At 44.3% G+C, this 18,024-nt stretch overlaps 1 protein-coding gene across 1 annotated transcript in view; it reads right to left on the minus strand.

The window, feature by feature from the left end:
• The window catches only part of ADAMTS17 (ADAM metallopeptidase with thrombospondin type 1 motif 17), a 167,205-nt gene that overhangs the window by 94,334 nt on the left and 54,847 nt on the right, over positions 1-18,024 (minus strand). Inside the window, exon 8 of the mRNA XM_021711794.1 lies at positions 15,382-15,509. Coding sequence (XP_021567469.1) covers positions 15,382-15,509 — 128 coding nt within the window. The remainder of the gene's footprint in view (positions 1-15,381; positions 15,510-18,024) is intronic.

The following is an 18,024-nucleotide window of genomic DNA, read 5'->3' on the forward strand; positions in this document are numbered from 1 at the left end:
ATGCAATGGAAAGTTTAACAGTAGACTAGAACAAGCAGAAGAAAGAATCTCAGAACCTGAAGACAAGGCTTTGGAATTAATCCAATCAGACAAAAATAAAGAAGAAAGAATCAAAAGAATGGAACAAACTCTCTAAGAAATGTGGTATTAAGTAAAATATCCAAACCTAAGAATCATAGGCGTTCTTGAGGAAGAAGAGAAAGCAACAGGTTTTGAAAACCTATTTGAGGGAATAATGGAGGAAAACTTCTCAGGTCTTGCCAGAGATTTAAACATCCAGAAACAAGAAGCCCAAAGAATCCCCAGAAGAGTCATTACAGAAAGGTCATCCCCAAAGCATATAATCATCTGGTTATGCAAAGTTAATGTGAAGGCAATAATTGTTTACATTTTTCCTATTTTAAAGATGTGGGGTACAGTTCAGGGTTAGGTATATAAGTGATCACTATGTAGGTAAAGTTTGGGCTTCACTTTGGTCCCCACTTATGGTTTGAGATCAGGTACCCTTATTGATAAGGTGTTCCCTCTCTGCCCCCCACCCCAGAAAGAATTTTAAGAGCAGTGAGGCAATAGCATCAAATAACTTACAAAGGTAAACCTATCAGACTAACAGCAGGCTTATTAGAAGAAACCCTTCAAGCCAGAAGGGAGTGGGTCCCCATCTTCAGTCTCCTCAAACAGAAATAATAGTCAAGGATAAAAAAATTTCATAAATGAAGGAGAATTGAAGTCTTTCTCAGACAAAAAAATGCTGAGGCAATTTTAGTGGTGACTAGACTGACTCTACAAGAGATGAGTTCTAAATATTGATATAGGCTGGGTGTGGTGGCTCAGCCTGTAATTCCAGCACTTTGGGAGGCCAAGTCAAGACCTGAGGATTCGAGACCAGCCTGGGAAACTTGTGAGACCTCGTTTCTACAGTAAATCACAAAAACTAGCTGGATGTGGTGGTGTGCATCTGTAGTTTCAGCTACTTGGAAGGCTGAGGTGAAAGAATCACCCATGTCCAGTAGGTCGAGGTTGCAGTGGCTGTGAGTGTGCCACTGCACTCCAGCCTGGGCCACAAGAGTGAGACTCAAACTCAAAAAATAGATAAATAGATGGATAGATAGATATATACAAAAGGTTGAAATACACCAGTAGAAAAATGCTGGAATTCACAAAGCTCACAGGCCTTATGGAACACCAACAGTATAGAGGAAACAAGCAAATCAATCAATCAATCAACTAACACCAGCCTGTATGATGACTGGAATACTACCTTACATATCATTATTAACTCTGAATGTAAATGCTCACTAACAATATACAGACTGGCAGAATGGAATGAAAAATCACAATCCAAATATCTGCAGCCTTCAAGAGACCCACTTAACACACAAAGACTCTCAAAGACTCAAAGTAAAGGGGTGCGGAATAATATTCCATGCAAATAGAAGCCAAAAACGAGCAGGAGCAGCCATTCTCATATTAGATACAATAGACTTTAAATTAACAACAGTGAAAAAAGACAAAGATGATTATTATATAATGATAAAGAGATCAATCCAACAAGAATACATAACAACTTTAAGTATATATGCCCCTAACAACAGAGCCCCCAGTTTTATACAACATACTTTACTAGATCTAAAAAAGGAGATAGACAGGAATACAATACTAGTGAGAGACTTTAATACTCCACTGACAGCAGTAGACAGATCATGAAGGCAGAAAGACGAAAAAGAAATATTGGAGTTATATTGGACCCTAGAGCAAATGGAACTAGTAGACATCTACAGAACATCCCACTCCAAAACTACAGAATATACATTTTTCTTATTACCACATGGAACATTCTCCAAGATAGACCATATGATAGGACACAAATTGAGTCTCAATAAGTTCGAAATAATTGGAATTGTATCAACCACATTTTCAGACCACCATGGAATAAAACTAGATAACTCATGAAACCAAATAAAAACGTGCAAGTTAAACAATCTGCTCCTGAATTATCTTTGAATCAACAATGAAATTAAGATGGAAATTTAAAAATTCCTCAAAATGAATGACAACAATGAAGCACATTAACAAAACCATAGCTTTAACTGCGTTCAGAGGAAATTTGACAGTACTTAAGGCCTACATTAATAAGATTGAAAGATCACGTATCAACAACCTAACACCTCAAGGAACTAGAAAAACACAAACAAACCAAAAACCCAAAGCTAGCAGAAGAAAATAACAAAAATCAGAGCAAAACTAAATGAAATTGAAAATTTAAAAACTCACAAAGGATCAATGAAACAAAAACTTGGTTCTTTGAAAAGATAAACAATTTTGATAGACCACTGGCTAGATTAATTAAGAAATGAAGAGAGAAGATTCAAATGAGGTCAATCAGAAATTAAAATAGAGACAATACAACTGATATGACAAAAATTCAAAAGATCACCTGAGACTATTATGAACACTTCTGTGCAAACAAACTAGACAATCTAGAGGAAATGGATAAATTTTTGGAAACACACAACCTTCATCCTTGAATTAGGAAGAAACAGAAACCTTAAACAGACCAATAACAAGTAGTGAGATTGAAACAGTAATTAGAAGTCTCTCTACAAAAACAAAAAGCACAAGACCTGATGAACTCACAGCTGAATTCTCCCAGACCTTCAAAGAAGAACTGGCACCAATTTTACTGAAGCTATTCCACAAGACTGAAGAGAAGGACTCCTCCCTAGTTCATTCTATGAGGCCAGTATCACCATGATACCAAAGCCAGGAAAAGACACAACAAAAAAAAAAGAAAACTGCAGAACAATATCCCTTATGAACATAGATATAAAAATCCTCAACAAAATATTAGCAAACCTCATTCAACAACACATTAAAACAAACAAACAATAACAAAAAAACCCCACCATGGCCAAGGGGTTTTATCCCAGGGATGCAAGGGTAATTCAACATATACAAATCAATAAATGTGATCCACTGAATAAACAGAATTAAAAATTAAACTCATATAATCATTGTAACAGATGCAGAAAAGCATTTGATAAACTCCTGGATCTCTTTATGATAAAAATCCTCAGCAAAATAGGCAGAAAAGGAACATTTCTCAAAATAATAAAGCCATATATGACAAACCCACAGCCAATGTCATCCTGAATGGAGAAAATTTGAACATATTCTCCTTCACAAATGGAACAAGGAAAAGATGCCCATTTTCATCACTATTCAACATAGTACTGGAAGTCCTAGCCAGAGCATTCAGGCAAGAAAAAGAAAGAAAGGGTGTCCAAACTGGAAAAGAAGAAATAAAACTATCTCTCTATGCTGACAATAAGATCTTAGACCTAGAGAATCCTAAAGACTCCTCTGAAAGACTCCTGGACTTGATAAGTGAATCTGGTAAAGTTTCAGGATACAAAATCAATACACACAAATCAGTAGCACTGCTATATGCCAATAGCGACCAAGCTGGGAATCAAATCAAGAACTCAATTCCATTTACAATAGCAACCAAAAAGCTAAAATACCTAGGAATATACTTAACCAAGGAGGTAGATGATCTCTACAAGAAGAACTAAAAAACTCTGTTGAAAGAAATTGTAGAGGACAAAAACAAATGAAGAAACATCCCATGATCACAGACTGGAAGAATCAACATTGTTAAAATGACCATATTACCCAAAGTACTCTACAAATTCAATGTAATCCCTATCAAACTACCAACATCATTTTTCACACAATTAGAAAAAACAATCCTAAAATTCTTGTGTAACCAAAAAAGAACCAGAATAGCCAAAGCAATCCTAAGCAAAAAGAACAAAGCTGGAGTCATTACATTATCTAACTTCAAATTATAATTCAAAGCTGTAGTAATCAAAAAAGCATGGTACTGGTATAAGACCAGACCCATGGACCAATGGAACAGAATAGAGAATCCAGAAAAAAACTCAAATACCTACAACCAACCAATTTTTGACAAAGCAGGCAAAAACATACACTGGGGAAAGGACACCCTATTCAACAAATGGTATTGAAAAAATTGGACAGCTACTACATGCAGAAAAATTAAACCTGATCTCTCTCTCCCCACATTCAAAAAATAACTAAAGATAGATTAGATACTTAAATGTCAGACTTGAAACTATAAAAATCCTAGAAGAAAAAATAGGAAAAACTTTTCTGGATATTGGCCTAGGCGAATAATTTATGGCTAAAACTCCAAAAGCAAATAAAACAAAAAGAAAAATAAATAAGTGGGACCTAATTAAACTAACAACTTCTGCACAGCAAAATAAATAAACATCAGAGCAAATAAGCAACCTATAGAATGGAAAGAGATATTCGCAAACCTTACATATGACAAACAACTAATATCTAGAATCTGCAAAAAACTCAAATCATTAAGAAAAAAAGCAAATAACCCCATTAAAAAATGGGCAAACAACATGAACAGACATCTCTCAAAAGACAATGTACAAATGACCAACAAACATGAAAAATGCTCATCATCACTAATCATTAGGGAAATGAAAAATCAAAACCACAATGAGATACCACATCAGTCAGAATGGATGTTATTTAGAAAAAAAATCAAAACAGTAGATGCTGGCATGGATGCAGAGAAAAGAGAATGCTTATACATTGTTTGTGGGAGTAATTAATTAGTAGGAGTGTAAATTAGTACAAACTCTATGGAAATCAGTATGGAGATTTCTCAAAGAACTAAAGGATCTACCATTTGATCAGCAGTCTCACTACTAGGTTTCTATTCAAAGTAACAGAGGTCATTAAATAAAAAAAGACACCTGCACCTGCATGTTCATTGCAGCACAATTCACAATTGCAAAGATGTAGAATCAACCCAAATGCCCATCAACCAATCAGTGAATAATGAAAATATGGTATACATACACGACGGAATACTATTCAGCCATCAGAAAGAATGAAATAATGTCTTTTGCAGCAACTTGAATGGAATTGAAGAACATCATTCTAAGTGAACTAACTCAACATCACAAACCAGATACCTCATGTTCTCACCTATAAATAAGCAGGAGCTAAAAAAGGGATCTGCAAAGACACAGAGAATGGTATACTGGACACTGGAAACTCAGAAGGTGGAGGGGTAAGGGGTGGAAGGACAAAAAATCACCTATTGGGTACAGCGTACACAGCTGGGGGTGTTAGGTACACTTAAAGCCTACACCGAAAACTGTTTGTACTCCCTAAAACTATAGGAATAAAGGAAAAAATATTAAAACTAACATTAAAATTAAAAAAACAAAAACCAGGCAGGCTTGGTGGCTCAGCCTGTAATTCCAGCACTTTGGGAGGCTGAGATGAGTGGATTGCCTGAGCCTGTGGGTTTGAGACCAGCCTGGGGAAATTGGCGAGACCTCGTCTCTGCAATAAATAAAAAGTTAGCCAGATGGGGTAGCACACGCCTGTAGTTCTGGCTACTTGGAAGGCTGAGATGGAAGGATTGCCGGAGCCCAGCAGGTTGACGCTGGGGTGGCCGTGAGTGTGCCACTTGCACTGCAGCCTGGGCGATGGAGTGAGATTCCAACTACAAATAAAATAAAATAAAAATTACCATTAGAAAAACTGGAAAAGGGCAGTATTTGAAAAAAAAAAGAAGATCAAACTTGTTCAAAGTTAGTCCCAAACAGGAAAAGGGTAAACCTGGAAGCTTTAACAGCCAGAAGCCAGCCAGGCAAGGAGTGAATAGAGAAAAGTAGATTGAATGGCAGCTGGGGAGACAGATGACACATCTGGACACTGGCAGTAACTGGTTACCAACTGCAGCACTTTGTCAGGGAGAGCACCCGGCAGTGAGGAGACACCTTGAACCTGCAGTAGGCTGCTTAGATTCTTGACCCAGACCATAGGCTGGTTGCTGTATTGTTGCTCAATATACAGTTATAGGAGTTAAGAATATGGGCAGTCAAGACTGGAATGTATTGCTCAGGCAGCATGCTCAGCAAATACCCAGCATCACATCCGTGGGACCACGTGTGTGCCTTGGTTCCACTTCACAGCTCCAGTGACATGGTCTCCAGACATGCTTCTCTATGGCCAAGGGGCCAATGCAGACTGAGTCAGCTTCACCTCATCCCCAACCTCTTACCTGCTACCTGTTCCCACTGAGCTTTCCCCTCTCTCAGCTGCTCTCCGTCTAGATCTCTCCCACAGTAGCTTTCCAATATTTTTAAGCCACACCCTTGCTCGGTAGTAGTGAGTCTCTGGCTTCAAGCCTGGTTCCCTGGTTAGGGTTTCCTGGTTAAGCAGCTTCTAGATGTTCTAAGTAAACATCCTGCTTGGTCCAGACAGCTACCCCTAGCCCCAACAAAGGGGGCTTTTCAGGCCAGGTGCACACAGGGATGCATGCAGGGTTAATTCTGCAGGTCAACCAGAGCTGGAACAGGTACGTGTGTTCTGCTCATTCTTCTTGGTGTTAATTTAGGCACTGTCTGCATCTGGAGGCTGGGCAAGCAGAAATGTCCATGTCTAAACAGCAGCAAATCTGAGAGCTGGCAGGCAACAGCCAAAGTAATCTGCTAACAGGGGCAATTTCTTCCTTTGCTACAATCAGTGCAAGGGACCTATAATCCCAGAGAGTAGGACATTTTTCAAATGGAAGCTACATAGAACATGATTGAGGTCATTGATTCTAAAGGCTAGAGGAGCTTTAATGACTCTATTTATGAGACTTGGTGTTCCAAAGGAGCAGAGATGACCAAACCCAAGGAAACTCCAAGCAATAGTCTAAAGTCTTCCCAGGTCATCCTGGTGACCCTTAGTTACTTTTCTGTATACACTAATAATTCTCATCACCTACTTCTGAGCTTTCAGAGCAGGCCTTAGATTACCTGGTCGGCATCTGCTGGTCGGGGGCCTGTCCTGCTAAGTCAGGGTATGTGTGACTGAGGGGACAGCAATGCCCTGTGGCATGATTAATCCATGGCACAGGATGGCATGGAACTGATGGGGAGAGTACAAGTTCATTTTTGTTCAGGACAGTTCTCATGAAACATGCAAAATGTAGTAAGAAACACATTAGTGCTCAGACCTGTGTGCTAAGGAGCACACAGGATGGATGGGCCTTGAGCAGTGTGGCCATTTTTCTTGTTAATGGGAAACATTAGTCTTGAGCAATTTGAATCCTGGATTCCACTCCCAGAATTTTGCCCTATGGAAGATTACCAGTGACAACCAGTATCCTGGTCATCACATCTAGTGTCCATTTCTCCATCTGCATCTTTTCTGACCTCTCACTCTGTAGCATTTGCCACTGTGTAACAGCCGCCCTCCTTACTTTGGTTGTACACATATTTATTCACCTAAAGCAGAGCTACTGGACACCTGCTATGTGCCTAAGTTGGGGATAAAGACTGTAAGACAGGGAAGTTCCAAAGTGGAAGCAAGCAGACATCCAGTGCACATGCCTAACAATGCCACAGAGGCCAAGGAGGGGATGGGCATCTGAGACAGCTCTTGTTGAATTCTCTTCCGAACCCTTGGATGGCTCCTCCTCCCTCTTCTCACTTCTTTGACTCTCTGAAAGTGGGCAGTTCTCCAAGGGCTCCTTGTTCCTCCTGCTTCTTTTATTTTCTTGTTAATTTCATCTTCTCCTTGGACTTCTACCATTACTCTCATGCAGACAACTCTTAAGCCCACTTCTGCTCCCAACCCCAGCTCACACCACTAAGCATCTACTAGGCAATCTCCCTAGACTTTCTAGTCAAGACACTGGACGCAGTTGGCCAGCTTCTCCTCTGAAGCTGCTCCCTCCCGACTCCTTAATTGTAGTTGGACACCCCTTGTCACTGTCTTGGAACCAACAAACACCCAAGTCAAAACCTCCTAGTCATTTCTGACTCTTTCTTTTCCTGACATACCCAGTTAGTTGCTGATCCTGGGATTTCTGCTCACTGAAAACCTCTAGTGTCTACCTCTCCTCCATGCTCATGGCCACTCCCCAGTTTGGACCTTCCTTGCTCAGGATATGAACTATAGGACCATTTTCCTACCTACCTGCTGCCAGTCTAATCTTCACATGAGAAGATGAGATGGGGAGATCTGTGGCAAAAGATCCCCACTGCCTATCAGAAATGTCCACGTGTAGGAACTCAAGACTGTCTGTAATCTTAACCCAACTGTTCACCATCTCAGTTTTCCTCCTTCCCCAGCCAAGTGCACAACAAATCCAACCACTCCTCATTCCCACTCCCGCACCGTCTGTCACCTTTCAGCTAGATGAGTTGCCAGAATAGGCTTCTGACTTCAGGGATCCACTGGGGCCCCATCAGGGTGAGTTCTCCATAACAAAGAGCACTTCCCTCTTCTGCAGCAATCCCATTACACTCAGAATAAGATCTAGATGCCACATCTTCCAAGCCTGCCCCTTGTCCTCCTCTATTCCTGGAATGCACCACTCTTGCTCTTGCTTCCTTCTGCCTAGAGCTCTCTGGCAGAGCTCTCAGGCTCTCTTCTTCAAATGTTCTCTCTTCTAAGGGAACTGCCATGCCACCCTGTCATAGTCCTCAGCCACAACCTCCACTCTGTCTATGACACTATTTTCTTCTTCATACATACCAATCTCTAGAATGATCATGTTTGTGAGTTTACGTGGTCAGTCTACACTGAATGGGGATCTTCTCAGTCCTGGTTCCCACCGAAAGCTCAGCATGCACTTCAGTGCCTAGCACATGCAATGTGCTCAACAAATACTTGGTGCATGAATAAATCAAGTTACATCCTATGTGCTTTCTGCTATGTCTAAAGTGAAACTCTTATCAGCTTGTAATCATGCCTTTACCTCTGGCTGCTGGGTTTCCACATGAATACATGTCACCTCCCTAACAGACTTTAAGTGCATGGAACATTGTGTCTTATAATTCCTTGCATTCTTGGCCTCCTCTACCACATACACAGTGGCTGGTGTGGTGTCAAGCAAGTACATAGAAATGAACTTTTATCAAGCTGGGAAGTTTAGTTTTCTCGTATTTGAACTAGGGACTTTCATGGTCCTTGCTTCTTTTCTGGCTAGAATTAGTACTTGCTTTCTTCATCTTAGCAGCTGTGTTGCAACTACTGCCTCATTCTATCTCTTCTGTTGCGGGGACGTCACTGACTTCTTGACTTTTCAGTGAATGCAGGATTCAGAACAGCTGCACAGCTGTACTCTGGGATTTACTGGGCTCCTGGGTGAGTACTAAGAGGGCCGTGTTGCTCATCTTCCTCTTTCTTGACCTCATCCTTGTTTTGCTAAATGTCATGTAATTTCTGCAGAATGGATGCATGGAAAATCATAGAAACAGAAAACATTCCGAGTTCTTCCAAGTTGCCAAATTACTTAGTTTCCCTGCATGCTTGGTTGATCATTTGGCTGCTTACGGAATTCTATAACTATCTCAATTTTCTGCCAGGGTTATTTTTTCTGTTTGTTTTTCCTGGTCTTTTTCATTCATGCTGCTGGTGTTCTTCCCCTAGTTGACAATCTCTGGTTGCCCACTCATCTCTGAGGATGAGGAACAGAAAGGCCGACTGATGGAGAACCATATTTAAGGGTGGGCAGGGTTGCGTGGTAGGTTTCCATGCAGGACTAGCAGGAGGGGAGCTGGAATCTACCCCCAAACTCAGAAGGGCTGAGTGCTGTATTCAGCACAGACCACATCTTCTGCTCCAGATTTCCTTAAACAGATCATCCTATGACTTTGGAAAGGAGGCCCTAATATTTTACCTAACAGCCTGTCAAGCTCAGGGTCAGGCATTGCCAGCCATGTTGTTTGCAGCCTTTGACATATGTCTTTGAGTTTAGCCCACCCTGCACTTCCACCCACCACTCCCAAGTCTAAGATGCTTGGTTGTGCTTTCTTTTCAGTTGTGACTCTCCATTTGTCTCAGTGCTGCCTCTGTTGCTGTGTTCCTTCAATGAAACTTCCATCCACTTTTGTATCCAGAAAGAGGTGGAGTCTTTCTTTTGTCTGGAGGTCTCTGCTTCTCCTCACTGTTATGGTCTGTGCCTCTATTGGTTTAGTGGAGTCCCAGATGGAAGGAACAGGAACACATGACTTAGACTGCTGGTTTCATCCAGAAGTTGCTATGGGGGGTTAATTAGAGAAATGGGGTTCAGGGTTTTAGGCACTGCTGCCCATCAAAGTTTGGCACCCATAGTCACACAGTTCAGAGAGGCCAGCTGCAGAGTCATGACATGGGGAAAGTTGCCAAGGAGGAGGGTGCTGTGGAAATACATGTCAGGTGTGTTTTCCTGCAGGCTTGTTACTGCTAAATGGGGGTATCCTGAGGCCAGAATCTCTTATAATTCTCCTAAATCCACAGTAATTCAACTTACCCAGTAGACCTCAGGACACAAAATGGGAAGCTGTTAAATTATTTTTTTGAGTCGATGTCTCTGTGGTCTAGGTTGGAGTGCAGTGGCACGATCACAGCTCACAGGACCCTCAACCTCCTGGGCTCAGGCGATCCTTCCACCTCAGCCTCCTTCCACCTCAGCCTCCTGAGTAGCTGAGACTACAGAGGCACACACTACCACACCTGGATTATTTTTCGGTGATTTTTTTTTTTTGTAGAGATGAGGTCTTGCTGTGTTGCCTTGGCTGGTCTTGAGCTCCTGGGCACAAGCAATCCTTCTACCTCAGCCTCACGAAATGCTGGGTTTATAGGTATGAGCCACAGCACCCAGCTGAGACCAATAAATTCTTGACAATGAAAATAGTCCACTGCAATGGGCTCCCCTCTTTTTTTAAAAAAAAAATACAATCAGAGGCTTTTCTCTGTTCCAGCTAATGGGAGGCGGGGGGCCACGCATTAACCAGACACAGTTCCTCCACTGAAGAAGTTTATAGGCTCTGAAGGTGTTTCGGTTTGGTGTTTATCAAGCCCAGGAAATATACACAAATTAAGGTCCCAGGGAAGTAGGCTTGAATGGGTAAATGTTGGCTACAAGTGTGTACGAACTAGGAAGGCATTAAAGAAAGGCCAAGCATATCTGGATCTCAGGTATATTTGGATCTGTCTGGAGTCCACCGGGCAATGCCATGTGTATATTTGGATCTGTCTGGCGTCCACCGGGCAAAGCCATGTGTCAGTCTGACTCACTTGTTTGTCAGGAGCTCCAGGGGCAGGCTGTGTATCAGAGACTTATGACTTTGGTTTCTTTGCTCTGGAGGCCAACAGTAGGAGTCATTAATGATGGACTCCTGATTTATAGGGCTTACTGAAAAATATACAATGTTTGTGTTTCTTCCCCAGATTCCCTCCCACTTTTACGGGTGCTGTTAAGTTTAATTTCAGCATGTTAAGTAATTTGTGACTCACTGAAATGAAACTTAATTCAGTCCTCATAAAAACAGAATAAGATGGTATTTCCATGTTTCATGTTATGGTTTCAATCAGCCTGCTATTTGAAACGTAGTGGAATCTACTCAAAATGCCATTTCAGAGCCTCTCATCTCCTACCAACTAGTTACTATGTTCCTCAGAATTTCCCAGAATGCCTTCTGCAGCCCCAAAATAGCAAAATTTATAGCTGAAGGGAAAGGAGGGAAAAGCTAGTAAGCAAGCCATGGCAATATTTCTGTAAGTGCCATCTTACACAAAATGTGAATGACTTTTACCTTTAATCTAGGATAATCAGATAATGATATCAGAAAACAGATACAGACCTTCTACTCACTAGATCCCTACTTTTTAAAAAAATTATGATCACTACTATTTTGTTTAATCAGTTTTCCTTGCCTTACTCATTCACAAGTACCACAGGAATCCAGAACATTCCATTTTGCTTATTACTGCAACAAAGTCTAAATACTGTATGTGTAATTTATGATTTTACTTAGGTATGCTCAATTTTTACAGTAAAACTTCATAACTAATGATTAGGAGTTCTGTGAGAATTGATACAAGGGTGGGCTTAGGTTAATCTTTACAGTATCTCTCTGAAGAAACAGTACTGCTTGAAAAATTGCAGATGGTTTTTAACTTCCCTCAGAAAGTGAGTTGTTTCTCGGGGTTTTCATCTTGAGAGGTTCTTGCAGGCAGGTGCTGCTGCCACCTGCCATGAGGATGGCCCTTCTGCGAGGACGGCAGACTGCCTGGAGGCAATGGGTCGCAAGGGTGCATCCATCCAGGAGACGGTGCTTCTGAGAAATGGTGGGCAGGGTCTCCCGACCGGCAGCAAGAGACTCCTGAGCACACCGTGGGACATCATGGAAGGCGCCTTCCTCTGCACCTCTGTGCCCCGTGATTCTGCTTGGTTAGCGGCAGGCTGGGTGCAGGTGCCAACACACGCCATGGCGATGCCAGAGATGGAGGCCCTGGAGACAGGATGGGGGTGGGGGGGGCGGGGGAGCTCTGTGGGGGAAGGAATGGCATCTGGAACGGGGAAGGCATGTGGGCCCAATGTCATTCCCATCACACCTGTAATGGTCTGAATGTCTGTGTCTTCCAAAATTCTTATGTTGAACCCCTGATCCTGATGTGACAGTATTTGGAAGTGAAGCCTTTGGGAGGTGATGAGATCATGAGGGTGGAGCCCTCATGAATGCAATTAGTGCCTTCGTAAGAAGAGGTTGGAGGGATAGCTAGCTCTCTTTCTGCCACTTGAGGATGCAAGAAGACAGTAGCCTGCAACATAGAAATGTGCCCTCACCAGAACTCAACCACACCTTGATCTTGGACTTCTAACCTCCAGAATGCTGATAAATCAGTGTCCATTATTTATAAGCCACCCAGTCTATGGTGTTCTGATATAGCACCCGAACTGAGACAATACCCAAGTGCAGAGCAGGCTTGGGTGCTACAGCATCCGGAAGACCAGACCCAAGGCTGTTAAAATGCCTTGGGTAGCATCTTGTCCCTGTTCCACTGACTAAAGGACCAAAGGTTTCACTGTCACAGCATGAGGAAGATTCCTAGTCGTTAAGGCTGAAATTAAAATGAGGCCATGGAAGGGGTCCATGAACACAGATCTCTGAGCTGAAATTATGTCTAGCCAGTAACACAGATCCCACCGACTAGAGAATTTCAGGATTCTTCGAAATGCCTCCCATTGGCAAAAACACTGCCGAAGAGGCTGGCGAGAGGCTGGGAGTCTCAGCTAGTGCTGCTCTGATGGGTATAAGAGCTCGGACATGGGAGATTGTTAACCAAGATACAATGGCAGTTGTTGGGCAGGATGGCTCATTGCAAGTGTGTAATTTCGGAGGAAAACACACCCTGCACTTGGCTTGCCACAGATTTACCAAGAACTGTCAGCAATGCCTCATTTCAGTAATAATGATAAGAACTTTGTTCACGCTGCCGGAGGGAATGGGTCTTGGATACCCTCAATCACTCACCACTGTCTCCTTCCCGGGAGGCTGCCGTGCCAAGCCTCGTGGGCACCCAGTGTTGATCACCCACACTCATCTGTATTTCATAACACAGGCAGGCAGTGCGAGAGGAGCCTGGACCTTGTTGAGCTTGTCCCTGAAAAATCCCAGTTTGGGATTGTCTTGGATTTTCGCAGGAAAAACTCCACCAGGGTTGAAAAAGTTTGTGTAGAAATCACCTCAGAAGCTGTCTTTGTGTCTGTGTCTTCCTGTCTTGCTTCCTTTTATTCTGATTTTCACTCACTCACCAAAACATTGATGCCTACGCATTCTGCCAGGCATGGGAAGAAAAGAGAATGCATCTGCTCCCTTGGACAGGCAGACCCGAGGCTTCGAGGCCAGAGTCTCGCACAGCCACGGTTAAATGAGGATGACAGTGTCTCCCCAACACAACATCAGGGGACTTACTTGTTTTCAAATGTTTTTAAGATTTCCCTGAAACTGAGCTTTAGAGATGGTGTGGGTCTGAATCATCACAAGCCACACAACTCCTGGAAAGCAGTTTCTCTTTTCCTAATAAACTCAGAAAGGCCCTCAGTGGCCCTTGACCAGTAGATTCCTTAGTCTCACACAGGGCTGGATAATGGAGGCCAAGCAAGCAAGCACAAAAATCAGAGGAAGACCTGGTTTTGTTGCTATGCTGAATGTATGGCAACCTGGACACTGATCCACCTGCTCCAGACCCTGGAAGCTGCGATCCCTGACAGCTCTCGGTGGGTTCACCTGCTGAGGACACAGATGAGGGAACCTGGTCACAGCGTGGAATGAACAGGTGTTCATAGCTGAGGCAGGAGGGCTCCCTGGAAATGATGGTCTGAATGTTTTCCTCTGCCAAATTCCTATGTTGAAATTCGAACTCCCAAGATGATGGTCTTAGGACATGGGATATTTTGGGGAGTGATTAGTTCATGAGGGCAGAATTCCTTCAAAAGTGACCTACAGAGAGACCTCTTGCCCCTTCCACATGAGGACACAGTGGAAAAATGCCATCTATAAGAAATACACCCTCGCCAGACACTGAATCTACTCATGCCTTGACTTCCCAGCCTCCAAAACTGTAAGCAGTAAGTTTCTGGTGTTGATAAGTTGCCCAGTCTACAATACTTTGCTATAGCAGCCTGAGTGGACCAAGACACTGAACTCTCTCACAACATGCCCAGCTTGGTCTGAGACATCGGGGAATATGGTACCTGTGGCATAACTGAGGTGGCATCATCTAAGCCATGCCCCTCTGTGTACTGAATATATGCAACCTCTTGACCACCCGCCTTTCCTCCCCCCACCCTCTGCTTCCAATTCTAGTTGCTGCATGATATCAGAAGGATGCTTGTTCTGCTGGACACACAAGGAGCACAGAGTCACCTCTGCCACCCCAGGCCAGGGGCACCACCTCGGGAGGGCAGTGGCAACAAGTAACCCTCAGCTGAGGCAGGTGGAGGTGGAGTTTCCTTCTTTCCTTTCTCTTCTTAACTGGCATTTGTCAGTGTTCTAATGTGTCATGGACAGCTAACATTCAGGTGGGTTTTGGGACTGTATTCCAGTGAGTGGAGTACCTTGCAAGAGCCAGGCACTGGCAAAGGAGTTGGGTGCCACTTGCAAAGGAGTTTGATCAGTTTTACCATACCTTCTTCAGGTAAACGGAGCACAGCTTGCCCATAACCTCCAGTCTCATCTTAGTATTCTGCCTGCCTTTTTTGGGCCATGATGTCTAATGTACTTTAAAAGTTTTGAGATGCTCACATTGCTCATGTTCTTTCAACCATTGCAACTCCTTGTTGGCCTGCTGGGGGCCACCACCCAGTTACTGCTGAGGGCTGGGTGGTGTGCTGGGCACCATTAGCTGTAGGAGGCAGCGCCATCAGGTGCCTTCCTGAGAAAAACCGACTCCCTCAGGCCTCCTGAGGCCTCAGCTCCACCTCAAGTCCCCTTTGGGGAGAGGGAGCCTCCCTCGAAAGCCCTCCACCCAAAGACTTAAGGAAAAGCATATCACCTGGCACCTGCCATGCACGCAGAGGTCCGTCTCGTAGGGCCCGCAGGGAGTGCCGTCCAGGACCCTGTCAGCCACCAGCAGCGGGGACTCCTTCCCAAGGGGTGAGCAGTAGAGTTCACATGGCTTATCTGAGGAGGGAAAGGTTGGTGGACATTTACCTGGGAAAGGGTACATGGGCAACGCAGGGCACAGGTACATATGGCCCATGGACAAGCCCAAGGGAAGAGTGGTCAGCACGGGTAAATAAAGATGGGTGCCCTCAGGTCCATGCACCAGAATCTTCAACACTAGCCCGGCGATTGGAAAAAGACCCGCAGACTCAGCTGGATGACAGCACAAGTCAGAGTTCCAGGGCTTCCTTCTCCTTGTTTTCTTTATCCTTTGCAAAGATAGGGCATTTCATTTTCCTCAAAGCACCAAACATACAAGGCTGGACAAAAACGTAGCTGTGTGCTCGCCTCTTTGTAAGCTGGACACCTGTCAAGGATGGGCCTGGGAACTGCTCTTATGGGGGTGAGAAAGGGGGAGGTGAATGAGAATGTCCGTGAGTAGGGAAGCAGGTTCCCAGGGGGATCTTCCCCAGAACCAAGAGGTCTCCACGGCAGTGGCTTTACTAAAAGCTCTAGCACTTCCCTGGCTGCTGGGTACCAGTCCAGAGTTGAGCTACGGAACATGAAGTCCTGGAAGAAACTGAGCAGGAATGAGGTACCGAAGGGACACATGGGCCGCCAGTCCTGTACACAGGCAGGGTGGAAACCCCAGTTTCCATGGCTCTTGGAACATACCCAGCTCTCGTAGCTTTCCCTGGCCTGTTCTCTCTGCCTGGAAATCCCACCTGTCTTTGACCTTCTAAAAGGCTCTATCACACTGGAAGCTTCCACCCTAGGGCCTCCCTCTCTCATGTCATCTCTGATGCAGGGTAGGACAGGCATCTCCATACACACTCTGCCACACCTCCATTCAAGCCCCTGCCACCCACCTGTGATCCTATAATTGTTTGGACACCTCCCATTTATAAAGGAATTTATTAGAAAGCAGGTCCCATTGCGATAGGAATGTGGAAGGCATTAATTTTAATTACTTTCAGACTGAAGCAATGATGCACCTGGGAGCCCTTAGAGGGGAAGGAACCAAGTTTTGATCTTTTGTCCCCAGATTGAGTCCAAGACCTGGCTCACAGAAGGACACTCAGTATATATTTTTGAACAAGACAGATTTTGTTCTTCTGTAAGTAACTAAGCAGAGGAATGCTCCTTTTTCTCTTGCTCTCGGTCATCTAACCCTAATACCATTTATGTAGTACTTTATTTGGGGGAACCTCCGGTGAGTTCCTGTTGCCTTGCTGTGCTTTTTGTCTCCGCCATCTGCCTTCCCTAGTGGGTCTTTCCAGCAGTTTGGGGCTAGCAAGGTCAGAGGCAGTGAAAAGAAGCCTTCTGAAGCTCACTTGGCCTTGGAGGAGCTCGTCATCCCAGTTAGAGAGTTTCTGTCAGAGCAGATGTGCAGTCTTATTTAGCCTTGGGGCCCTCGTGATTGGATGACTAAGCCACCCTGGGTTTGTTCACTTTCCAGAGCTCCTCTCCCATGGAGCTCTACTGGTCAACACGCTTGGTGGAAAACCTTGACCTAGGGCACTAGAAAGAAGCTCGAGGGGTGTGGTGGGAAGGCTGGATTCAGTGCTTCCAGTTTGTTGTGGTGGAAAAACATCTGTTCTGAAGAGCAGACTGGAGATCCTTAGTTTTCCAGGGCAGCAAAATAATAACACATCAACATTTATTCAATCAACAAGCATAGAGTGAACTGCTCCTTCTCAAAGGCACTCTGCAGACACTTCTGGGAAAAGAGAGACATGGAACGTATGTGTTTCAAGGCCCCGGTAGGCTCATGGACAAGTATACCGCAAACCCAGGATGAGGCAAAAAATGTAACAAGTCCCATGAGATGGGTCTGATGTGAGCCACCAGAGACCTGGGCGTCATCTGGAAGGAATGGCTCATTGCCTGTGCTGGCATGCCAAGGGCAGTCCTCCCTCTGCTTACAGGGAAAGACCTGGGGGGGCAGCTAGTGGAAGGAAAACTGAAAGATGGTGACGAAAACTGGTATCAGCTCTCGGAGGCTCATTTGGCAAGATGATGGAGGTGATCCTTGGGGCTCCGGGGTTCTTGAACTTCTTGGGGAGCTGGTGGGAGACACACAGTCACGCAGCCACCTTGAGGTAGCCTCTACTCCGTACATGGGCTGACTCTAATGTTTCAAGGGAAAGAAGGGTTGCTTGGCTAAAGTGGCTTGAAACTGTGGATTTCAACTACCTTTAGGCTGAAGGGCTAAACCAGGACTGGGAGTAAAGGCGCTCTGAGGTGATTTGTTCGATAGCAGCAATAGTTATATTGTGCTACATAGTGTCTGTTTCAGGTGGGTGCTGCCAGTGTCCCATCATACAGATGAGCACACGGGGCTTGCAGAATGTGCATGGCCGCCCAGAGGCCCTCGGCTGGCAGGGCCATGCCCTGGTCTCTTCGCTTCAGTCTGGAGCTCTTTCCACCATCGCTATTTACTTTTTGAATCAAGAATTCTTGGGCCAGGCTGGGTGGCTCAGCCTATAATCCTGCGCCTTGGGAGGCTGAGGTGAGTGGATTGCCTGAGCCT

This window comes from Carlito syrichta, unplaced genomic scaffold (genome assembly GCF_000164805.1).
Source record: "Carlito syrichta isolate Samal-C Ts95f unplaced genomic scaffold, Tarsius_syrichta-2.0.1 Scaffold302587, whole genome shotgun sequence".
Taxonomy (NCBI): domain Eukaryota; kingdom Metazoa; phylum Chordata; class Mammalia; order Primates; family Tarsiidae; genus Carlito; species Carlito syrichta.